Source organism: Pelobates fuscus, chromosome 2 (genome assembly GCF_036172605.1).
Source record: "Pelobates fuscus isolate aPelFus1 chromosome 2, aPelFus1.pri, whole genome shotgun sequence".
Taxonomy (NCBI): domain Eukaryota; kingdom Metazoa; phylum Chordata; class Amphibia; order Anura; family Pelobatidae; genus Pelobates; species Pelobates fuscus.
This window is the reverse complement of record NC_086318.1, coordinates 132,364,400-132,382,849: the sequence shown is the minus strand read 5'-3', so window position 1 is coordinate 132,382,849 and position 18,450 is coordinate 132,364,400. Positions and strand designations below refer to the sequence as shown.

Below are 18,450 nucleotides of genomic sequence, written 5' to 3'. Positions count from 1 at the left end.
ATGGCAGATCAAGATCAACTCAAAGCAGTTGCCACATTTTATTATTAATGTTTTGCACACTCATTTGGATATTTCCCCCACTGGTTTTTCATCATTTCCCTATATGAAAGTTATCTATTATTTGTATAGTATTGTACAGCACTATCCAATATAATTAAAAGCATCTGTTAGTTTCCTCTGCATCACTGTATTTTGGGTTTCTTTTATATTCTATGACCAAGGCTATCATTCTGCTCATTAGTTAATCTGAATTAGACTGTGGTTGTTGATGTTTTTCATTTTTTTATTTTTTGTAACTTTAGATTTCTCATCTGTTTAAACAAAGTCCTACTACTTTTGCTGAGCAACATTGTGACCTTCTATATCTGTACAACTAGCAGTCTAGACCAATTATATTATTTGTAACACTATGTACAGCAATCACATCAACAATGCCGTCACCAAGATGCTTTTTTTTCTATTATATTCCTTGGGTCTTAAAGGAACATGACATGTGATATTGTGTCTGTTAGGTCAAAATAAGCTTAAAGCATCTCTGTCATCTGAAAATAAATTATCATAGTGTACTTCCTCATATCTCCCTGTGTCCAATTCTGTTTTTCTTTATTCTTCAGCTGTGTAGGTTAGTTTAAACTCATTGAAACGTAGGGACTACTTTTTCTTATGTTTAGCCTGTAACTTGACTAAGCATGAAAATGGGAGGAACTTAGGTTAGCTCCACTTTGTCTGTCAAATTAAATTTCCCATAATTCTTAGCTGTCCTCCCATGGCATCAAATCTTGCATTTTTCTCTTCCTGTCTATTCTGACTTAGAGAACATGCAGGCTGGGCAAGAAAGGGCAGAGGAAGGCAGGCACTTAAAGATGGCGGCAGCTAGCAAGAAGATCCAGTGGGCACTAAACTGGATTAAAATAATGTAATTTTAAAAAAGGGGACTAGATAAAAAAAAAAGGTTAATGCTTGGACTGTGGTGGTACGGTGGGTGTGAAAAAAAAGCCTATCAAAAAACACTTTAAGAAAGTCAAACAGCAGTCATGATTTTGAGGATATGTGATGATGCTCTGTCTCCAGTAAATTGAAGGCACAGCAACTGATTAGAATTTTTAGCACAGCCTTCAATATGCATTACTGATGACAGTGAAATATAGTTCCTTTAGACGGAGGTGTGCAATTAGTCCTGAGGTTTAATAATACATTTTGGGTTTTTTATCAATCATATCAGTGTGTTGCATCTGTGTGATTGATTGGGGGTAATTACAAGGAGGGTTCTTGTGCATAACTTCAATACCTCACCTCCTAAATACGTACAGTCCCTTATCACGCGGTCCCTTTTCTCTATCCTAATGTCTCTCTTTTCTAGGAGCTCCATATTGTTGGTGTGTCTCGGTGTAAAACAGAGCTCCACAGCAATAATACTCACAGTAATGTGTCGGTAAATTATAACTGTGTTCAGAAATCATTCTGAGTAAATAAGATGGAAGTTATGTTGAGAGGTGGCGAATTGCTGTAGATGTGATGGGGAAGAAAATTTGTTTCAATATTGGAACTCCCATATTATTGATTTCCCATGATTATGTATGTTTAGAATGTTTTAGTTACATGTTTACGGTACATTAATTTTCTTTCAATAGTTCCCGTCTTGGTAAAGTAATTTATTGTATACTTGTCTTTATGGATCTCCAAATAAATGTTGTTTTACAATACAGACAGTAAGTTGCTATATTGTTTATTAGACATGTTTTGTTTTTGTCATTTTGTTAGATTGTATAAGTCATCCAATTTATAGATGTATAATTGTATATTTTGCACAAAATCTCTAAGTAAGGGGAAATACATTCTTACTTATAACAACATAAAAATTAAATTTTTCAGCTACGATTCTATGTCGGCTTTTGTTTGATAACCCACTTTTTTTCTTTTTTTGTATCTCTTTAAGTTCACAAATAATACATCCTAGGTTCCTTTCTTCTGATGTCATTGTAATCATGTCATTATTGGTATTTTTCCCTTTTATTTTTCGGCTCCTATTCCATTATTTTCAAAACTACAGATTACACACAGGATACCAACCAAGCTGTGAAATGTTCTTGTTCTAATGTATTCTTTAGAATAATTTGATTTATATTCTGGATAAAATATTGTAACTGTAATGTTGGTACATTTTTATGAAAACTTGAAAAAATGTCCAGTGCAAATATATTATACTTTTATTGAAAAATATGGAATTTTGTATGCGTCCTACATACAACAAATGGCAATTTGATGCAGTGCACAAATATAGAAACGCAACAACAAACAAGCTACAGTATTTAAATGTGTGTGTTTATAAAGAATTTTTTTTAAATGGACACTTTGCTGTAATAGCAGGTAGCAATCAACTGTCCTATGTAAATAGCACATTTCAAACATTGTGTCTGTCTATTTTGCATGATTGCTATTATAATCCTGGGTTTGGTATGCAACACTAAGAGCACCAAAATAAATAAGAGATTGAGGAAGGAATCTCGGTCTTCCTGAAAAATGTTGCTTCTAGAGATTTGCTAAATAAGTTAAGATAGGGACTTATATGATAATAAGAAAAAGGAGAGCAGTGATTTTAAAATATCCAGCTAAAACATATTTAGTTCAGTTGACATGATAGACAGAAGTTGCAGAGAGCTGTGACTGGGACACAGAGCTAACCTCAAAAACTAGGCAGAACTGGACAGGAATGCATGACATACTAGCCTCCAGGGGTGTATCCTGGTTTTGTGCTGCCCTAGGCAGGACAAAACTCAGGCGCCCCCCTCACCCCCACCCCCCCCCCCCCCCGCCACCCCCACCCAACCCTTCCCCCGCCTTCTAAATACACACACACTGACAGATACGCATCCATTAGCTAACTGTTAGCTAATGGATGCGTATCTGTCAGTGTGTGTGTGTGAGTGTATGAGTGTGTCTGTGTGTGAGTGTGTCTGTTAGTGAGTGTGTCTGTTAGTGAGTGTGTCTGTTAGTGAGTGTGTCTGTTAGTGTGTGTGTCTGTTAGTGTGTGTATGTCAGTGTGTGTGAGTGTCTGTTAGTGAGTGTGTGAGTGTGTCTGTTAGCTGCTAACAGACACACTCACACACTCACTAACAGACACACTCACACACACTGACATACACACACTAACAGACACACACAGTCAGACACACACACACACTCTAACAGACACACTCTCACACACACACACTCTAACAGACACACTCTCACACACACACACTCTAACAGACAAACAGACACACTCACACTCACTAACAGACACACACTAACAGACACACACACACACACACACTAACAGACACACTCACACACACTAACAGACACACTCACACACACTAACAGACACACACAGTCAGACACACTCACACACACTAACAGACACACACACACACACACACTAACAGACACACTCACTAACAGACACACACTAACAGACACACTCACTCACATTAACTCATTTTTTTTTTAATTTACCCCCCCAGCCTCCTTACCTTTGGGAATGCTGGGGGGGGGGTTCTCCCTCTCCCTGGGGTCTAGTGGGGCTGCCGGTCGGGCTGCTGGGCTGGTTGCTGGGCGGGCGGCTGGCGAGGGAGCACTTCCTCTGAGCTGTCTGCTCAGCTCCCTCGCGCGCCGCAGAGTGAGGCTGGGAGGCGGAGCCGGAATATGACGTCAGCCAGCCGCCCGCCCAGCAACCATATATATATATTAAATCTATCATACAAAGAGTGATTGTCCTAACATTTCAAACATCACTTACATTAAAATATTTACATTTAACCACCTATAAAAAAATACATTTAAATACAGACTGTTTACAGGATCATGATACAATAATGTTTTGAGGTTTTTATGTAAACTTTGATGATTTCATTGAAGAGATGTTATAGCACAAGGTCACAAGGAAAATGCAATTAGCAAATGTTACAGGTTTACACAGAAAATAAACGGGAGAGCATACCATTGTCATCATTATTATTTTTTTTTTTATTATTTTATTATTTATATAGCGCCATCAGATTCCGTAGCGCTGTACAATGGGTGGACTAACAGACATGTAATTATAACCAGACGACTGGACGTACAGGAACAGAGAGGTGGATGGCCCTGCTCAATGAGCTTACATAGTTTTGTACGATACAATATTTTAAAGTAAAACAGTTGCATACAAAATAAGATCCATAGATACATACATACAAGGAACATAATGATGGTAAGAAAAAGAAAATGCATGCGTGGGGTTTGTGCACGTTAGAGTCTACATTTCTATGCAGAGGAATGATATAATAAGGAATAATTAAAATGTGCATGAAAGAAAATATTTCTAAAGAGTTCCATACGTAAGAAAGAATAAAAACTTATGTAGCCCATAATTATTTATTCTTCAACAGAAATATTAATTACGGTATTAGGCACGTTATAAATTCCATGCATGTAATGTAAAGGCTGGACCTCCTTTATTACTGCTTTCATGCATCCAAAATATATATATACACATTTTCTGTAATTTTATAGTCGAGTGTATTTCTTTCAAAATTCTTTCCTTGTATCCTTTTCACATCGTAATATAATGTTTAGCTTTCCAGTGTGTGTACGTGTGTGTATGTGCACTTGCTAGAAATGTAATAAAGCTTAATGTGAGCAAAATCTTAAAGCAAGCAAATTCTCTGCACTTTCAGTTTGGCCTTTTATGAATAGATTATATTGATTTATTATTTCTTCTATAAATTGTCCCACTGACTATTATATGACTAGAATATCTAGAATATCTTCAAGATGTGATCATTTTACGCATGTTTTATCAGCACAGCAGGCAAATACATTTGTGAGGGTTTATTCACTAAACCATGAAGTGTTGTGAATTGAAACTGAATTGCAAAATTTAGACCAAAACAGGAGAGTTGGGAATAAAAATAGTCTCAACTATATCTGCAGTTTGGTTTTACAGTTTGGCTATTTTAGTCTAGATTTTACAATGCAGTTTTCAATTGCCTATAATTTTGTGTTAATTGAATATCCCCCTTGGTCAATTAGACCCTTTCTAAACCATTCAGTAGCTATTGTGAGGCCAGCGTATGTGATCTAATGTGTCGTGACTTCTTTCAGGTAGTAGGTGTGACCTTGAAGAAAAAGTGGCTCAATCTCCCAAAAAGTGACATGACCCCAATTTTGGTGGGTTTTCATTTATTATAAGAGGAAATAGCTCACTTGCATGCACACGTATTTATGTGTTATAGGTTTGCTTTATCAACTGCAGAAATGATAGTGTTTGTATTTAGAAGCATGCTGGTAGATGTAGCCAAATATTGAGCAATCAATTGTACTGTTTGATATATCGATAGTGAATCTGCTCTTTCTCCGGAGGTCCTACTTAGCATTCCTACTCTGCATTTGTTCTAGAAACGTATGATGATCAAATGTAAGTCTAAACTTGTAAAACACTATATAGAAAGATGATATTTCTTATATTTCTCTTCCCAAATGTGCCATTCCCTTTGTCCATTCCTTTTTTAGAGGCAAAAATGTAATGGTAAAAATGAATTAAAAAAAAAAAAATTGTCAAAAAAAAACATGAAAAGAACTTTTAAAAGCAGCACTTGTTTTAACATACTAAAATCCACAAAAATATACCATATTTAGGTGTCTAAATGCCTATACAAATTAGCACCATTAAGTCTGAATTTCAGAATATATATGTCTAATGTTTCTTAAGGTATTTTTGTTTAGCATCTAAAGACGTTACCTCAAGACAATGCACAGCATTAACATATAATGGCCAAATAATATTTATGTATTTGTTTGATTGTTCAACCCTTAATCCATTAATAGAGAACAAAGCAATGCTAGCATGCCCAACGCATCTCTTAGCTCTCTAGAACAAAAAGGGTTAAAAGACAAATGCTGCTATGATGATTTTTAAAATGCGGGTATTGTTTAGAAATGTGTACGGATTAGAAATAAGTTTTATTATTATTATAATTGTTATGTCTATTATTTTACAGCATGTCTTTACATTTATCTTTCGTCCGATGACTTAGTACAACACAAAGCAGTGGTGGATAACCTTGTTACTGTAAATATTTGTGAATTACTTTCTAGTGACGTTTCAGGGTAATCCATCACTGGCAAAAATTGCTTGTGGGGACTTTCACCTTGTAGTCGAGTCAGGTTATAATGCACTTCTACACAATTCACCAAAGGCATGAGCCACAAATCGAATGTACTACATATTGTACAATACATTTATATTGACTTAGAGAAGGTTTGGAACATATCACTCTGGAGTATACCCTGCTAAATCTGGTGGATTTTTAAAGGATAAAAATTTTATAATTTTCCCCATAGTATTGTTTTCCTAACTTTACTTATGTTTAACCACTTAAGGACCAAACTTCTGGAATAAAAGGGAATCATGACATGTCACATATGTCATGTGTCCTTAAGGGGTTAAAGTAATGAAAGCAAAAGCCATTAATTGAGATTAGATTATTGGATATCATTAGTGAATATCCTCAATAAATTATTTTCAATCACTGACATAATGTATACAGTCTGCCTTTAATATTAACATGCATTCTTTGGAAAACAATTTTTTGAAAAAAACTACATAATAAAAATACCGGATTTATCAAGGAACGAAAGCAAACATTTGCAAATTAATTTTGAAATGTCTCACTATTTATTTACATTCTTCTGCTCATCTTTCACAATTATTCTTATTTTTTTTTAATGTATCCTCAATCACTACTGTTGGTTTTAAAAGTATAATCCTAGCACGGACCATTGTGAACTACTGACTGTTATGTTTTGGCAGTGTACACTGTCATGCGATGAGGTTTGAAAAAATTGTATTTATAGGTGTCAGGTGTCAAATGTATGTATAATGTGACTAGTTTTTGTAATAGATATAGTATGTAACATAGACATACAAAAGCCCTCTTTGTATCTGTGTTATATATGTTATAACTATAATATAATGTGTGTAGGGATGTTAACATTTTATGATTTTGTGGCTTCTTCGATACAATATTCATATTGGTTTATCTATCACCATCATATCTTTTACACCAAGATTGTTTAGTGTAGAGGTGTCAACAAGCCCAGCTCGTTGTAGATGTAACCAACATCTTAAAGGTAGGAAATGTAGTTCTCTATTTTGAAAGCCTCAGATGGACATATCTACCGTACAGTCCATAGCAGTATAGGATGGAAGAAGACAAGTAGATAATTCGTATGTTCAGTAATGGTATTACACCAAACATATAATATCAGTATCACACTCACTTTCAGTTGATAAAACAGTACCAAGGCATTGTAGATTAACGTTTTAAGGAGCTCTCTACATCAGGATAGTCAACACCACATTTTCATGACAGAAATTAGAATAAGCCTCATAGGATCACAATGCTTATTTGTTAATGTCCTGTTAATGAGCAGAACAACAAATCTCCAGTAGGATTAGCCCCATTGAGGAGCTTAAACACGTAATTGTACATACTGAGGAAATAGAATATATAGTGATTTACAACTGCAACATTTTTGGGAAATTGTCAAAATTATGTTAAGCCTTGGCCCTATATTACCTAATTTTAACATTACGTGTGGTATCATAAATAAGAATTCCTATTATTTATAAACCTGTTTTTTTAAAAAAATATATTTATATATTTATTTATATTTATTTTTAATCATGTGGGTTTTTTTGTAACAGTATTTTTTCTTGTTGTTGATAAATTATATTCTGTACAAAAATATTTAATCAGAAATCTCAAACCCATTAAACATAACACTGCCATTAGATCACTTTGGTCCCTCTTCGGGATCTAACGGGTTGTAATCTGGGGATTTCTAATAAGATCAAATTTTCCTGACACAAGTCATTGTTGATTTCACTGTTGTAGGGGAAAAGCTCTAGGGCGACAGATAAGGCTGTTGCCATGGTGATGAAGGAGATACCGAGGCAGCCGTCTGCAGAGGAAAAGCCCCTCCTTACTATGACATCACAGGTGGGCGCCTCCAGGATTCCATGAAACTGACACATGCAACTGTCTCTTAGTGAAGAATGAGTGCCAAAAATACCTTGTGTTCTTGATAGCATTATAAAAGATTTTAAATTCAGTTCACTCCGAGTGTCTGCACTAGTTATTATCTTCCATGAAAGAAAATAACAAATCCTGTCAGATGGTGACACGTAATTAAACAGAAAGCATTAACCAGATGCACTCATGGGCAGAATATGTATATGTCAGTTTCCTAGTACAGTCCTTATTTGATTATAAATGTATCATGTTTCCATTGTTTTCATTGTGCAGATATTAAAAACGATTAATAAGTCAATGTGATTTATCTCATTCAGACAGTGAAAATTATATGCTATTATATAGTTCTGATTTTATTTTTATTAAGAAAACAGCATTTAAAGCCTAGTTATGTGTGCATTTGTGATTACTTTTTGTGTTTTATTTAAAATCAGCAGTTTAGTGCAGGACTGCGGCTTCTTGCATATACCCAATGATTACTAATGTACTGCAGTCTGTGTAAATCTAGTGCCATCTGTCAATGAAATCTTCAGCGTCTTGACATCTTTATAGGTTTTATTTGCTGTAAAGCAGAAGCGTGTTATACTTATGTTTTGTTTTAGTTACTAGTAAGCAATCCAGTGCCGTATACTATCTGGATGTGAAAGTGTCAAGCAAATCAGGAATGGAATGAATACAAGTTGGCAATAATAAAAGTATAATTTACTTTTAATCTCGATAAGGTATCAGGATACAAATTTGGGTCTGTGCTATTTCTAGAACATTACATTTTTTGTAATGTTTACAAAACAATCTCAGTTTAACCGTTTTCATTAACCCCTTCACTACCAAGAACTTTTTGATTGGTAAAATATTAGCATGACAGTTATTTGAAGCAAGTATGCACAGCTAGCATATAAACATGCCATAACATAATAGATTTGTGTATATACTGCTTTGCAGGCAAACTTAAAAATTTAATATATTTAAATACATACACAATTTTATTTTTCACTTATCCATTCACCCTTTATATTATATATTTGGGAAATTACATTTTGCAGACAGTGTACAGTGTCCTTTACTTGCAATATTTCACACAGGGTATAAAATGTAAGTAAAAAAGCAACAATGCTATTTTTCTCACATACAATAGGTGCGAAAAAAATATATACATAAACATGGTCAAAACCTTGCTTATAGGTATTTGTAAGGACCCTGTAGGCATTATTAGCAGTACAGATGAACAAAAAAACACAACAGGCTGTGCCTAATGATATACAGGTAGTAAAAAACTATATATAAAAAAACAAAAAGTCAGAGGGATATCGACCAAAATGTTCAAATTGTTGCCAGTTGATTTGCTTCTTAGATGGCTGGGAGGTATTTCTGTTGGCTACGAAAGAAGTATCTATATCCTTAAGTGGGGATTATATCACTGAATGTCATTTATACTGGAGCTGGTTCTGAAGCTCTATAATATGTGTGTTGGCAACCTTTATGTTGTACGTCCTCCATGTATCAAGAAATACTACGCTATTGGTTCTCCTTTCTTTTTAATGCACCCACGGACATACCTCCCAGCCATATAAGAAGCAAAGTCAACTGGCAACAACTGGCCAAAAGGTTTGGACTGTTTTGAACAGAATGTAAAATGAATGTCCATATTTGAGCCTAATGCATTCATACACAAATATAGTTAAATCAAATATTTAGAAAATGAAGGCATTTAAGATTACTACTATAGCAATCTTTATCAATCTCTGAAATGCTAATGTCATTCTGACAGTGAAATAGTCCATTCATTCATCCTCCCTGCCTAACTGCAAGAATGGTATCATACAGTAAAAGGTCCTGTACTATTTAAAAGCAGGGGGTAAGCAGACATTTTTAGCGACTTTACATTTATTATATGAGTGAGTAGTGACTTCTGGCAGAGAAATTCATCCCTCTATTGGCTGGTAATCATAACTAGAGTATGATCGAGTGATTCATTATAGACAAGATTGTATACTGCAACATGCATAAATAAATACAAACATTTATACTCAATTCTGATATTGAAGGGGTTAAATTATTAATTTATTACATTTTCTGCACAGTATTTCAGCCCACGAAAATGAACTCAAATATGACCTAGTGTAGCGGTACTTACCCTCTCCAGGGGCCGGCCGGGGTCCTCCCTTCTCGCCGCGCGCGGTCCTGCTCCTGCACGAGCCGCGCGCGGCTCAGCCAACGATGGGATCAGTCAGGCGGGCAGTGACCGCGAGAAGCGGTCACATGTCCCGCCCGACACTAAGAGCGCGCCGCGCGTCTCGGGCGCGCTCTTAAAGGGACAGTGGGAGACTAAATTAGAATCAGTCTCCCATTGGCCCCTGTCAGGCCACATTCCCCATACACTCACGTTTTGGGGGCGTGGATATGACAGGGGCCAATCAAAGTGAACCTTAAGGGTATTTATACTCACCTGTTTCCCTTGCTCTTTGCCCTATCATGGTTTCTGTCCAGTTCCCTTTAGTGCTTGTATCGTTCAGTTGGTTTTTTGGTGCTTGACCTTGGCTTTGTTCCTGACTCCGCTCTCTCCTTATCCTTGCTTGCTTATCCGCTGTTTTGTCCTCTGTGTACCAGTCCTCGGCTTGTTCTACGTTACGCTGTCTCTCAGTTCCCTTGACCTCGGCTTGTTCTGACTCTGTCTTTCTCTCGTCCTAGTCCGGCCATTCTAAGGTCCGGTAAGACGAACTCTGTTTCTTGTCTCTTGACTGTGAACTATTCCTGCGTGTTGGGGTATATTACCGTGACACCTAGAAAAACATTTTCATTACTGTTATAATTTGCAGACATTGTAATCATTGTAATTAACTCAGACTAAAACATTTAAATATATGTTTCCTGGCGCCATCCTTCCATTCATCAGTAAACATTTTTTTTTTCTGTTGAAAGTCCCAGCAGCCCAGGCGCTCTGTGCTGCATGGGTTAATGAGGAAGCTTTAACCTTAACACCAATAGGCACTGTCAGGGCCAGATTAACAAAGGGGCTGATGGAGCTGCAGCTCCAGGCCCAGGCCCATGGAATAGGCCCATTAAAAAAAAAAACTTTTTTTTTTTTTACACACTACTCTTAGGTTTGCCATCTGACTGGTATTTGAAGGCAGAGCCTGTATTTGAGGCTGCCTGGCCGTGATGGTATTGCATTAAAACCGGCAATACAAATGCAAATATTTTTCTCAGTATAAACGGAGATTACTCTGCAATACCAGCACTGGCCAGTAGGGGTCACTGTGTATGGAGAGAGGCAGGGATAGGAAGTTACAGCATATCCCTCCCTGCCTCCCTCTCTCTACTCACTGATACGCAGGGGAGCAGCTACACAGCACAGGGCGTTCAGACAGCAGCTCCCAGCCTGCAGAGACAGACTACAGCTCAGGGAAGTGAGGGATGAGGGGAAAGGTACCAGGGAGACATGGGGACACTGAGACACTAGGAGACACATGGTGACACTGAGACACTAGGGGATACTGGGAGACGTGGGGACACTGAAACACATGGGGACACTGAGACACATGGGGACACTGAGACACTAGGGGACACTGTGACACATGGGGCTCTGTGAGACATAGGTAGACACATTGGGACACGGAGACACTAGAGACACAGTGTCTCCATGTCTCCCAGTGTCCCCATGCCTCCCAGCCAGTGTCCCTAGTGTCTCAGTGTCCCCATGGCTCCCAGTGTCCCCATGGCTCCCAGTGTTCCCAAATGTCTGTGTCCCCATGTCTCCCATATGTCTGTGTCCCTATGTCTCCCAGCCAGTGTCCCTAGTGTCCCCATGTCTCCCAGTGTCTGCGTCCTCATGTCTGTGTGACCCTAGTGTCTGTGACCATATTTCTCCCAGTGTCCCAAAATGTCTGTGTCCCCATGTCTTCAAGTGTCCCCATGTCTGTATCCACAAGTGCCCTCATGTCTCCCAGTGTCCCCAAGTGTCTCAGTGCCCCCATGTCTCTCAGTGTCCCTGTGTCTCTGTGTCCCCATGTCTCTGTGTCCCCTAGTATCCTAGTGACACGGGACACACTGAGACATGGGGACACAGGGAGAAATGGGGACACAGACACTGGGAGACTAGGGGACTGGGCGACATGGGGACACTGACACTGTGATGCATAGGGACACTGATGCCAGGCTGGCCTTCCAATTCTTTGGACAGACATACCCCCTTTTGGGGCATGTTCGCCCCTTTTAGCAGTTCTGGTCACGTGATTTGCGTCACTGGCCCACCCTTTTACCCCACCCATTTGCTTCCTGCTTCACTGGACACTGCTGTTAGGGGGTATGGATTTACTTGAAAGATGAAAGCATAAATTAGATAAAGAGATTAGCATAGAGTATGTGTTTTCTTATAGCTGCATCCTTTGAGATTCCTTCCAACACCATCTCCATCAGATACATGATGCTTGAGAGGTATGACTGTTTTAGTGTTTTGGTCGATAAGATTCTGTAATTAGGCCCCATCAAAAATGTCAGCACCAGGCCCAATGGGCTCTTAATCCGGCCCTGGGCACTGTGATTGGCTGAGAGTGTGAGCTGACCGTTTTAAGCCTATCAAAGCACTCATTTCTGGTATGAACTGGCATGGCTATAACGAAGTGTGTAATCTGTGCCTTAACCATACCTCCAGTAAGAGTGAGGCTGAGGGTGGCCAGGGACCCTAATTTAGTGTTAAATGGATGGAGGAAATGGTTATAGTGCCTACAGTGTTCCTTTAAGTGCCTGTTTAAGTATCTCATCTCATCTTTTAGTTTAAAAGGACGTGTTGTATCCCAGTCTTTACACTATTATCAAAAAGTGACCAACAAATAGATTTTCGTTTTGCTTGCTCATTGTCTATGCTAAGTTTATGCAAGTGTTCATCTACAGTTCCTATTGCTGCCTTTCCCCCTTTGGTCTTAATAGGATGGCAGGTATGAAAAAACAATATCTGACAGTGTACAGTTGGTCAGCACCACAACATTAATTTATTATTACTGTCTGCCATTCCATTTTGTTGAGGTTTGCATGGTGCAGTTGTCTGGTGTGTTCTCTGGTATGTTTGTGCTTTCTTATTCATGTATTTTCCCTATTGTCCGTGCAAATTATTTCTGGTATCATTCATATGTGTTCATTACGATGGCTACAAATTGTTATCCTTCTACTGCACCTTTTAGAAGTGGAATTCTGGCAGTCTGTGTCTGATGCAGCATGTGCATATGGCAAGATCATCACTTCATCTGTTAAATTTTACTTTGCAAATGGCAAATGGCTGCTTGGATTTTGTGTCGCAATTATCTGTACCATAGGTATATGCACTTTTTGTGAGCCACATGTGTAAGTGTTTTAGCTTGTCCATTGTCTATGGTAAGTTTGTAAAGTTTCAGAAATATGCAAATTGTGGGGAAAAAATACCATTAATGTTTCCTTTTCTATTGGCCAGTTAATATTCATATCAAAGAAGTTAAAAGAACACTGTTCTTAAAAGAACGGTTTTCCTAACACTATAGTGTCCCTCTGACTCCACGGCCCCACTATGGCCATTAAAGGGTTAAAAACTCTTTCTTTCATTTACCTGATTCCAGCGGCCTCCTCCTCCCACAACGTCACTGAGATTGGGGAATCTAATGCACACGCACAGTGAGCGCCACACACACTTAAGGTCTTTTTCAAGACACTGGATGTTCTAATGCAATGCTTAGCAGAGGATTCTTCTCCACATTGATCAAAGAGACACAGCAGTCAATGCCAAGTTAATCCTATGAGATTTGAATTGTGAGTGGTGCCTATGTGCATTCATTCTTTGTTTATTTTTACCATGCTGCTTAATCTAAGTATATATATCCACAGTCTTGTGTCGTTTTCTACTGCGTATTGTTGTCTCAGCTGCTAGATGTGTTTACATGTGCCCCCCCTTATTTGGACTTCTTTAGGGTATTTGTGATCAATGATACTACAATTAAATTCTTTGTTCACTTCATATTTAAATGATGCTTGCCTTATGGTTATAGGTTTTTCATCCAGTCAGCTGTGTTTTCTGTGTGATACTATACCTAGTTATACATATGTAAATTGTTAAACAAATTAATTAATATAACATTTGCACACAAAGATATATTACTCCTTACCCACATCCAGGTAGCACAATTACAAAATGAAGGTGTTCATCTTTCAAAAAGTATGTAAAGAGTAATGTACTCCTTGGATAGCAGTTCGCACTACAAGTAGAATATAATATCTTGCAATGGTAATTTAGTGATAAACAGCCAGGAATATAAAACATTTCGACTGATGCTAAACGTACATAAGCTGTTAGTGAGTGGCTGTCACAGAATTTTACTTGTTTGATTTGGATATACTATGTCAGGACATTATGGCAACAGTGTGCTTCTTCATTTACAAACTAGATGGTAACTTAAAATACTGATTGCCAAAATCTCTGGTTATAGGTTATCAGATCAAACATGTTTTCAGGAATACAAATTACATATGCATATTGATGAGCAGCACACGAACAGGGTTGCCCTGTAGTATGTTGAATTCAGAAGACGGTGTATAAGATTAGTTAGCCATGAAGAATCCTGCAGAATATACATTATACATACTGCAGGGCAACTCTTTTCATGCGTTTTCATAAATATGCAAATTATATTTGTCTCTTAAAACATGGTGGACCTGGTAACCCTAGTTATATTAGAGGGAGCAATAGTGAGATACACTGTAGTGTCTGGGACACTGTACATGTTGGTTGGTGATCTTGATATGAAAAAATTACATTGAATTAGAACGTAAAGAAAATGCTCATCCTTATTCAAAAACCCTTGAACTTTACCTTAATATAGATTCCTTTATGAGATTGCCCTTTTTTTTTACAGTTTTTATTTTTAGGTTTAGCTTAGTGTTGGCCTGTTTAATGGTGGCTGGACTTCAGCAGAAAATATTTTTCTCGAAATAGTCTACAACTGTAGACTGTAGACGAGATCAATGTGTAAAAATGCCTTACTTTCCCCTGTGAAATTGTGCTGTGCATGTTAGGAGTTCAAAGTCATAACTTCACCCCTATCTCTCTCCAATTCTTCTACTAGGTGAAGACAACCAAGCAAAAAGCTAATCAAGTAAGTGCAACCTCACCGTGGGGGCTTTTAGTTATTACTATATTATTTAGAGCCAACAGCGTTTACTCTAAGGCAAATACATGCCATTTACTCACCCAAAACACATGGGTGTACATGGTATGTATAGATATGATTGCACCTTGTCTGCTTCCTTTTTGTCTTTGTATCTCCAATTTTGTAACCTTTCCTGCTCTGTTACATTTAAAAAGAAGCATGGAAGTTTTTCCCTGGGCAATGTCGTGCTTTAAGATCCTAAAAGAGGATAATTGAACAGTTTGGACTGGAATTCAGTGTTTTCTTTATTCTCATAATGTATTGGCTAATTAATCTAATAAAGAGGCTTCTGTTTGGTAAACTGGGAGATTGTGATTAAATTATATAATGCATCCTTTGCCATTTGTTGGTCTGACAGTGTACTGCCAATGACAACATATTACATGTCAGTATTAATGTATTTGTCCTAGTGTGCAAACTATCAGTTCTAACAAATATAGTAAAAGCCATCTGCCCCCATTATGGATTTAACCCCTTTTCTAGCTTCTTTGTTCTACTTTTTTCTTCTTCTTTGAAAAGTTTCATTCAGAATAGGATTTTTTTTTTATTTTTTTTTTTAATGGAGGGGAGGTTATATGACATAATCCCAGCACAGGCGATACCATAGTGAGATGTGTTGCATACTCTTTTACTCTCCTAGTTTCAAATACTTGTCTATAGTCAAACACAAAACCATTGCAAGTCAAACTTCAAACATATCCGTAAAAATATGATTTCCAAAAATGTCTGAATAATGGTTAGTAGCCTCATAAGAGTAAATATGTTTTCTATATTAAACCTGTATGTACAATTTTCCTTTGGTTATTAGTGGGGTCAGCTGTCAAATTGCACGTGCTAGTTTTCAGCATGCATTTTCCTTTTGCACTTACCTGTTTAGTACATGTGGCGCAAGAGGTTCCTTTAAGGTACGGTTTGACTTCTTAGCTGGGGTCTGCCGAGCACCATTCACTGCATCCACTACAGCAGACAGTTGCTATGGTAACGCCTTAATTGATGCTGCTAGTGCTGGCTAGGGAACATAGGAGTGACAGACACCAGCATGCTGGCAATGAAACTAGCATGTCGGCATCACACAGGAGGTTTGTACAATTCGAAAAAGTGAGTGGGTGAAGTGCGGGAGGTGTAACAGAAGCATAGCACATAAAATTAAGGACATGACAACGCTGGTTCAGAGGTGAAGTCAGTTTATATCTATATATTTTACATTGAATACATCATGTACTTCTGTGATATCTGATGTATTCAATGCATTTGAGGAGGATTTAAATTTATATTCTAAGCAAATGGCATAGAAAACTAAGGTTGAAGGGATCCATCTACTTGTCTCAGAGAAAACTGCTGGTAACTCTGACTGGACAAGATTACCCTACAGCCAAGTTCATTTTAAGTCATGAGTAAGTTACAATCCTACAGCCCACAAGGCCCTCGGCAGGTACCAGTTTTGGGCCACCCTTTCATTCTTCACAGAGGGATGGTCAATGTTGCCTATCAAATTCATGCTTCTAAGCCCCTTTCTAACTTGTGGGCACTAAGTGTCCACCTAAGGTCACTTTATGGTTAATCCTGCTCTGTGACAAAATAACACATTTTGGATATAGCATACTTCTGTATGCTTTGTCATCAATTTTTATATGCTAATATTTTTATTTCTATTGGTTTATTGGGAAGTACTTTCCATTTTTCAAGCTGTATTTATAACATATTATGAGTATTGCTTACACAACAAGTTGAAAAATTAACAATGAAAAAAATAGTTTAGCCATTATTGAAAAAATATAAACTAGTACAACATTTACTAATATTAAGCACCGACACATGCCATGCCACTATGCCTTTTCATTTTGGGCTTGCAGTGGTCAAATCTATGCAGGCAGTGGGAAATGCCAGCTATCACTGGATACCTGGCACATCGCTTTGTCATCTGGGAAAGTTATAGTAAGCTCAAACTGAGCAATGGGCTGTGTGCAGCATTCAAAGTGAGCGCTGCACACAGCCCTTCAAAACATAATGACTGACCAATTGTATTTTGCCACACTGATTAACTCAGAATTTGAGATGATTATGAGATTCCTTCTTAGATAGTGTGATTCACAAGGTCGTGAAAAGACCCCAACTGAGTCACCCTGTATGCTTTTCTGCTGGTAGTGATTGGCACTGGAATGTACGTGCTGCCCAGCAATTATCACTGTGTGATTGGCAGTGACAGTATGCAGTTGATGCAGCAAGAGAAGACAATCTCCCTCCATTGCTGCACTCACAGTGTGCTTCATACTGTGAAAGCCAGGAAATCCATTTGTTGATGTCAGGACGTAGCAGAGAGAATCCCTCTGAGCTAGAATCAAGTTTAATGTTAGTGTTAGTTATTTTAGGGATAAAATATGTGTAGGGTTAGGGTAGGGGGAAAGGCTACGTGTTTGGTTTGGTGATCTAGGGATAGTTCAAAATTGGCAGGACTTAGGTTTGAAGTATACCTGCCTTTAACATGTCATGAACTGTAAGTTCCATGATTATATGCCAGCCAAAAGGTTTCTGCCAGGCAAAAGGATGGGAGTTACACTCCACTATTCTCCACTCCAGCATTATGTATTTCTACTTTTTAAACATTAATGTGTTCCTTTTAATATATGACCTATAAATGTCAAATTTATGAAAATGAAAATTATATATATGTTTCTGGCACTATTTCACTTTTCTATATTTTATTTATATATAAAATATGTGAGAGTACACTAAAAGAGAAGGAGGAAAGTTATGGCTGAACAACTATATGGAAAAAATGTGAATTTGCTTGTGCCTGTTCTGTGTCTCTATATACCAACAACAAAAAAATGCTATGTCTTTAAGGGGTTAGATATATAGTGCACAAAGATCAAAGGCTTACGTCAGTAGTCATAGACGTAGATTAAGTAAAGCCCTCTTAGCCATAAAGCTTCATCACTGTACTGGGAACTTAACTAAGGTTGATAAACTGACAGGAGTTGTAATGGATCATATATAGTTGGACAGTTGTTTTAACTTGGTAAATATAGGTAGAGAGTTTTGATAAATTGAGGTATGGAGTAATAGTGACTTACATGTAAAATCAGAACACCATGCAAAAAGGGATTCAATTGCCCAGACTGCAGGTGAACTGCTGTTGGAAATGCAACTGTTTAACTGCCTTCACAACTAAAACAGGTAGCCATTGAAAATGTATAAAAGTTGTTTGTAACTCTTGGATATGG

At 37.6% G+C, this 18,450-nt stretch overlaps 1 protein-coding gene across 1 annotated transcript in view; it reads left to right on the top strand.

Moving 5' to 3' along the window:
- PEX5L (peroxisomal biogenesis factor 5 like) overlaps window positions 1–18,450 on the top strand; it is a 276,171-nt gene that overhangs the window by 201,895 nt on the left and 55,826 nt on the right. The window contains exons 2-4 of the mRNA XM_063442701.1: window positions 5,125–5,190; window positions 7,920–8,024; window positions 15,143–15,172. Of these exons, the coding sequence (XP_063298771.1) occupies window positions 5,125–5,190; window positions 7,920–8,024; window positions 15,143–15,172 (201 nt within the window). The remainder of the gene's footprint in view (window positions 1–5,124; window positions 5,191–7,919; window positions 8,025–15,142; window positions 15,173–18,450) is intronic.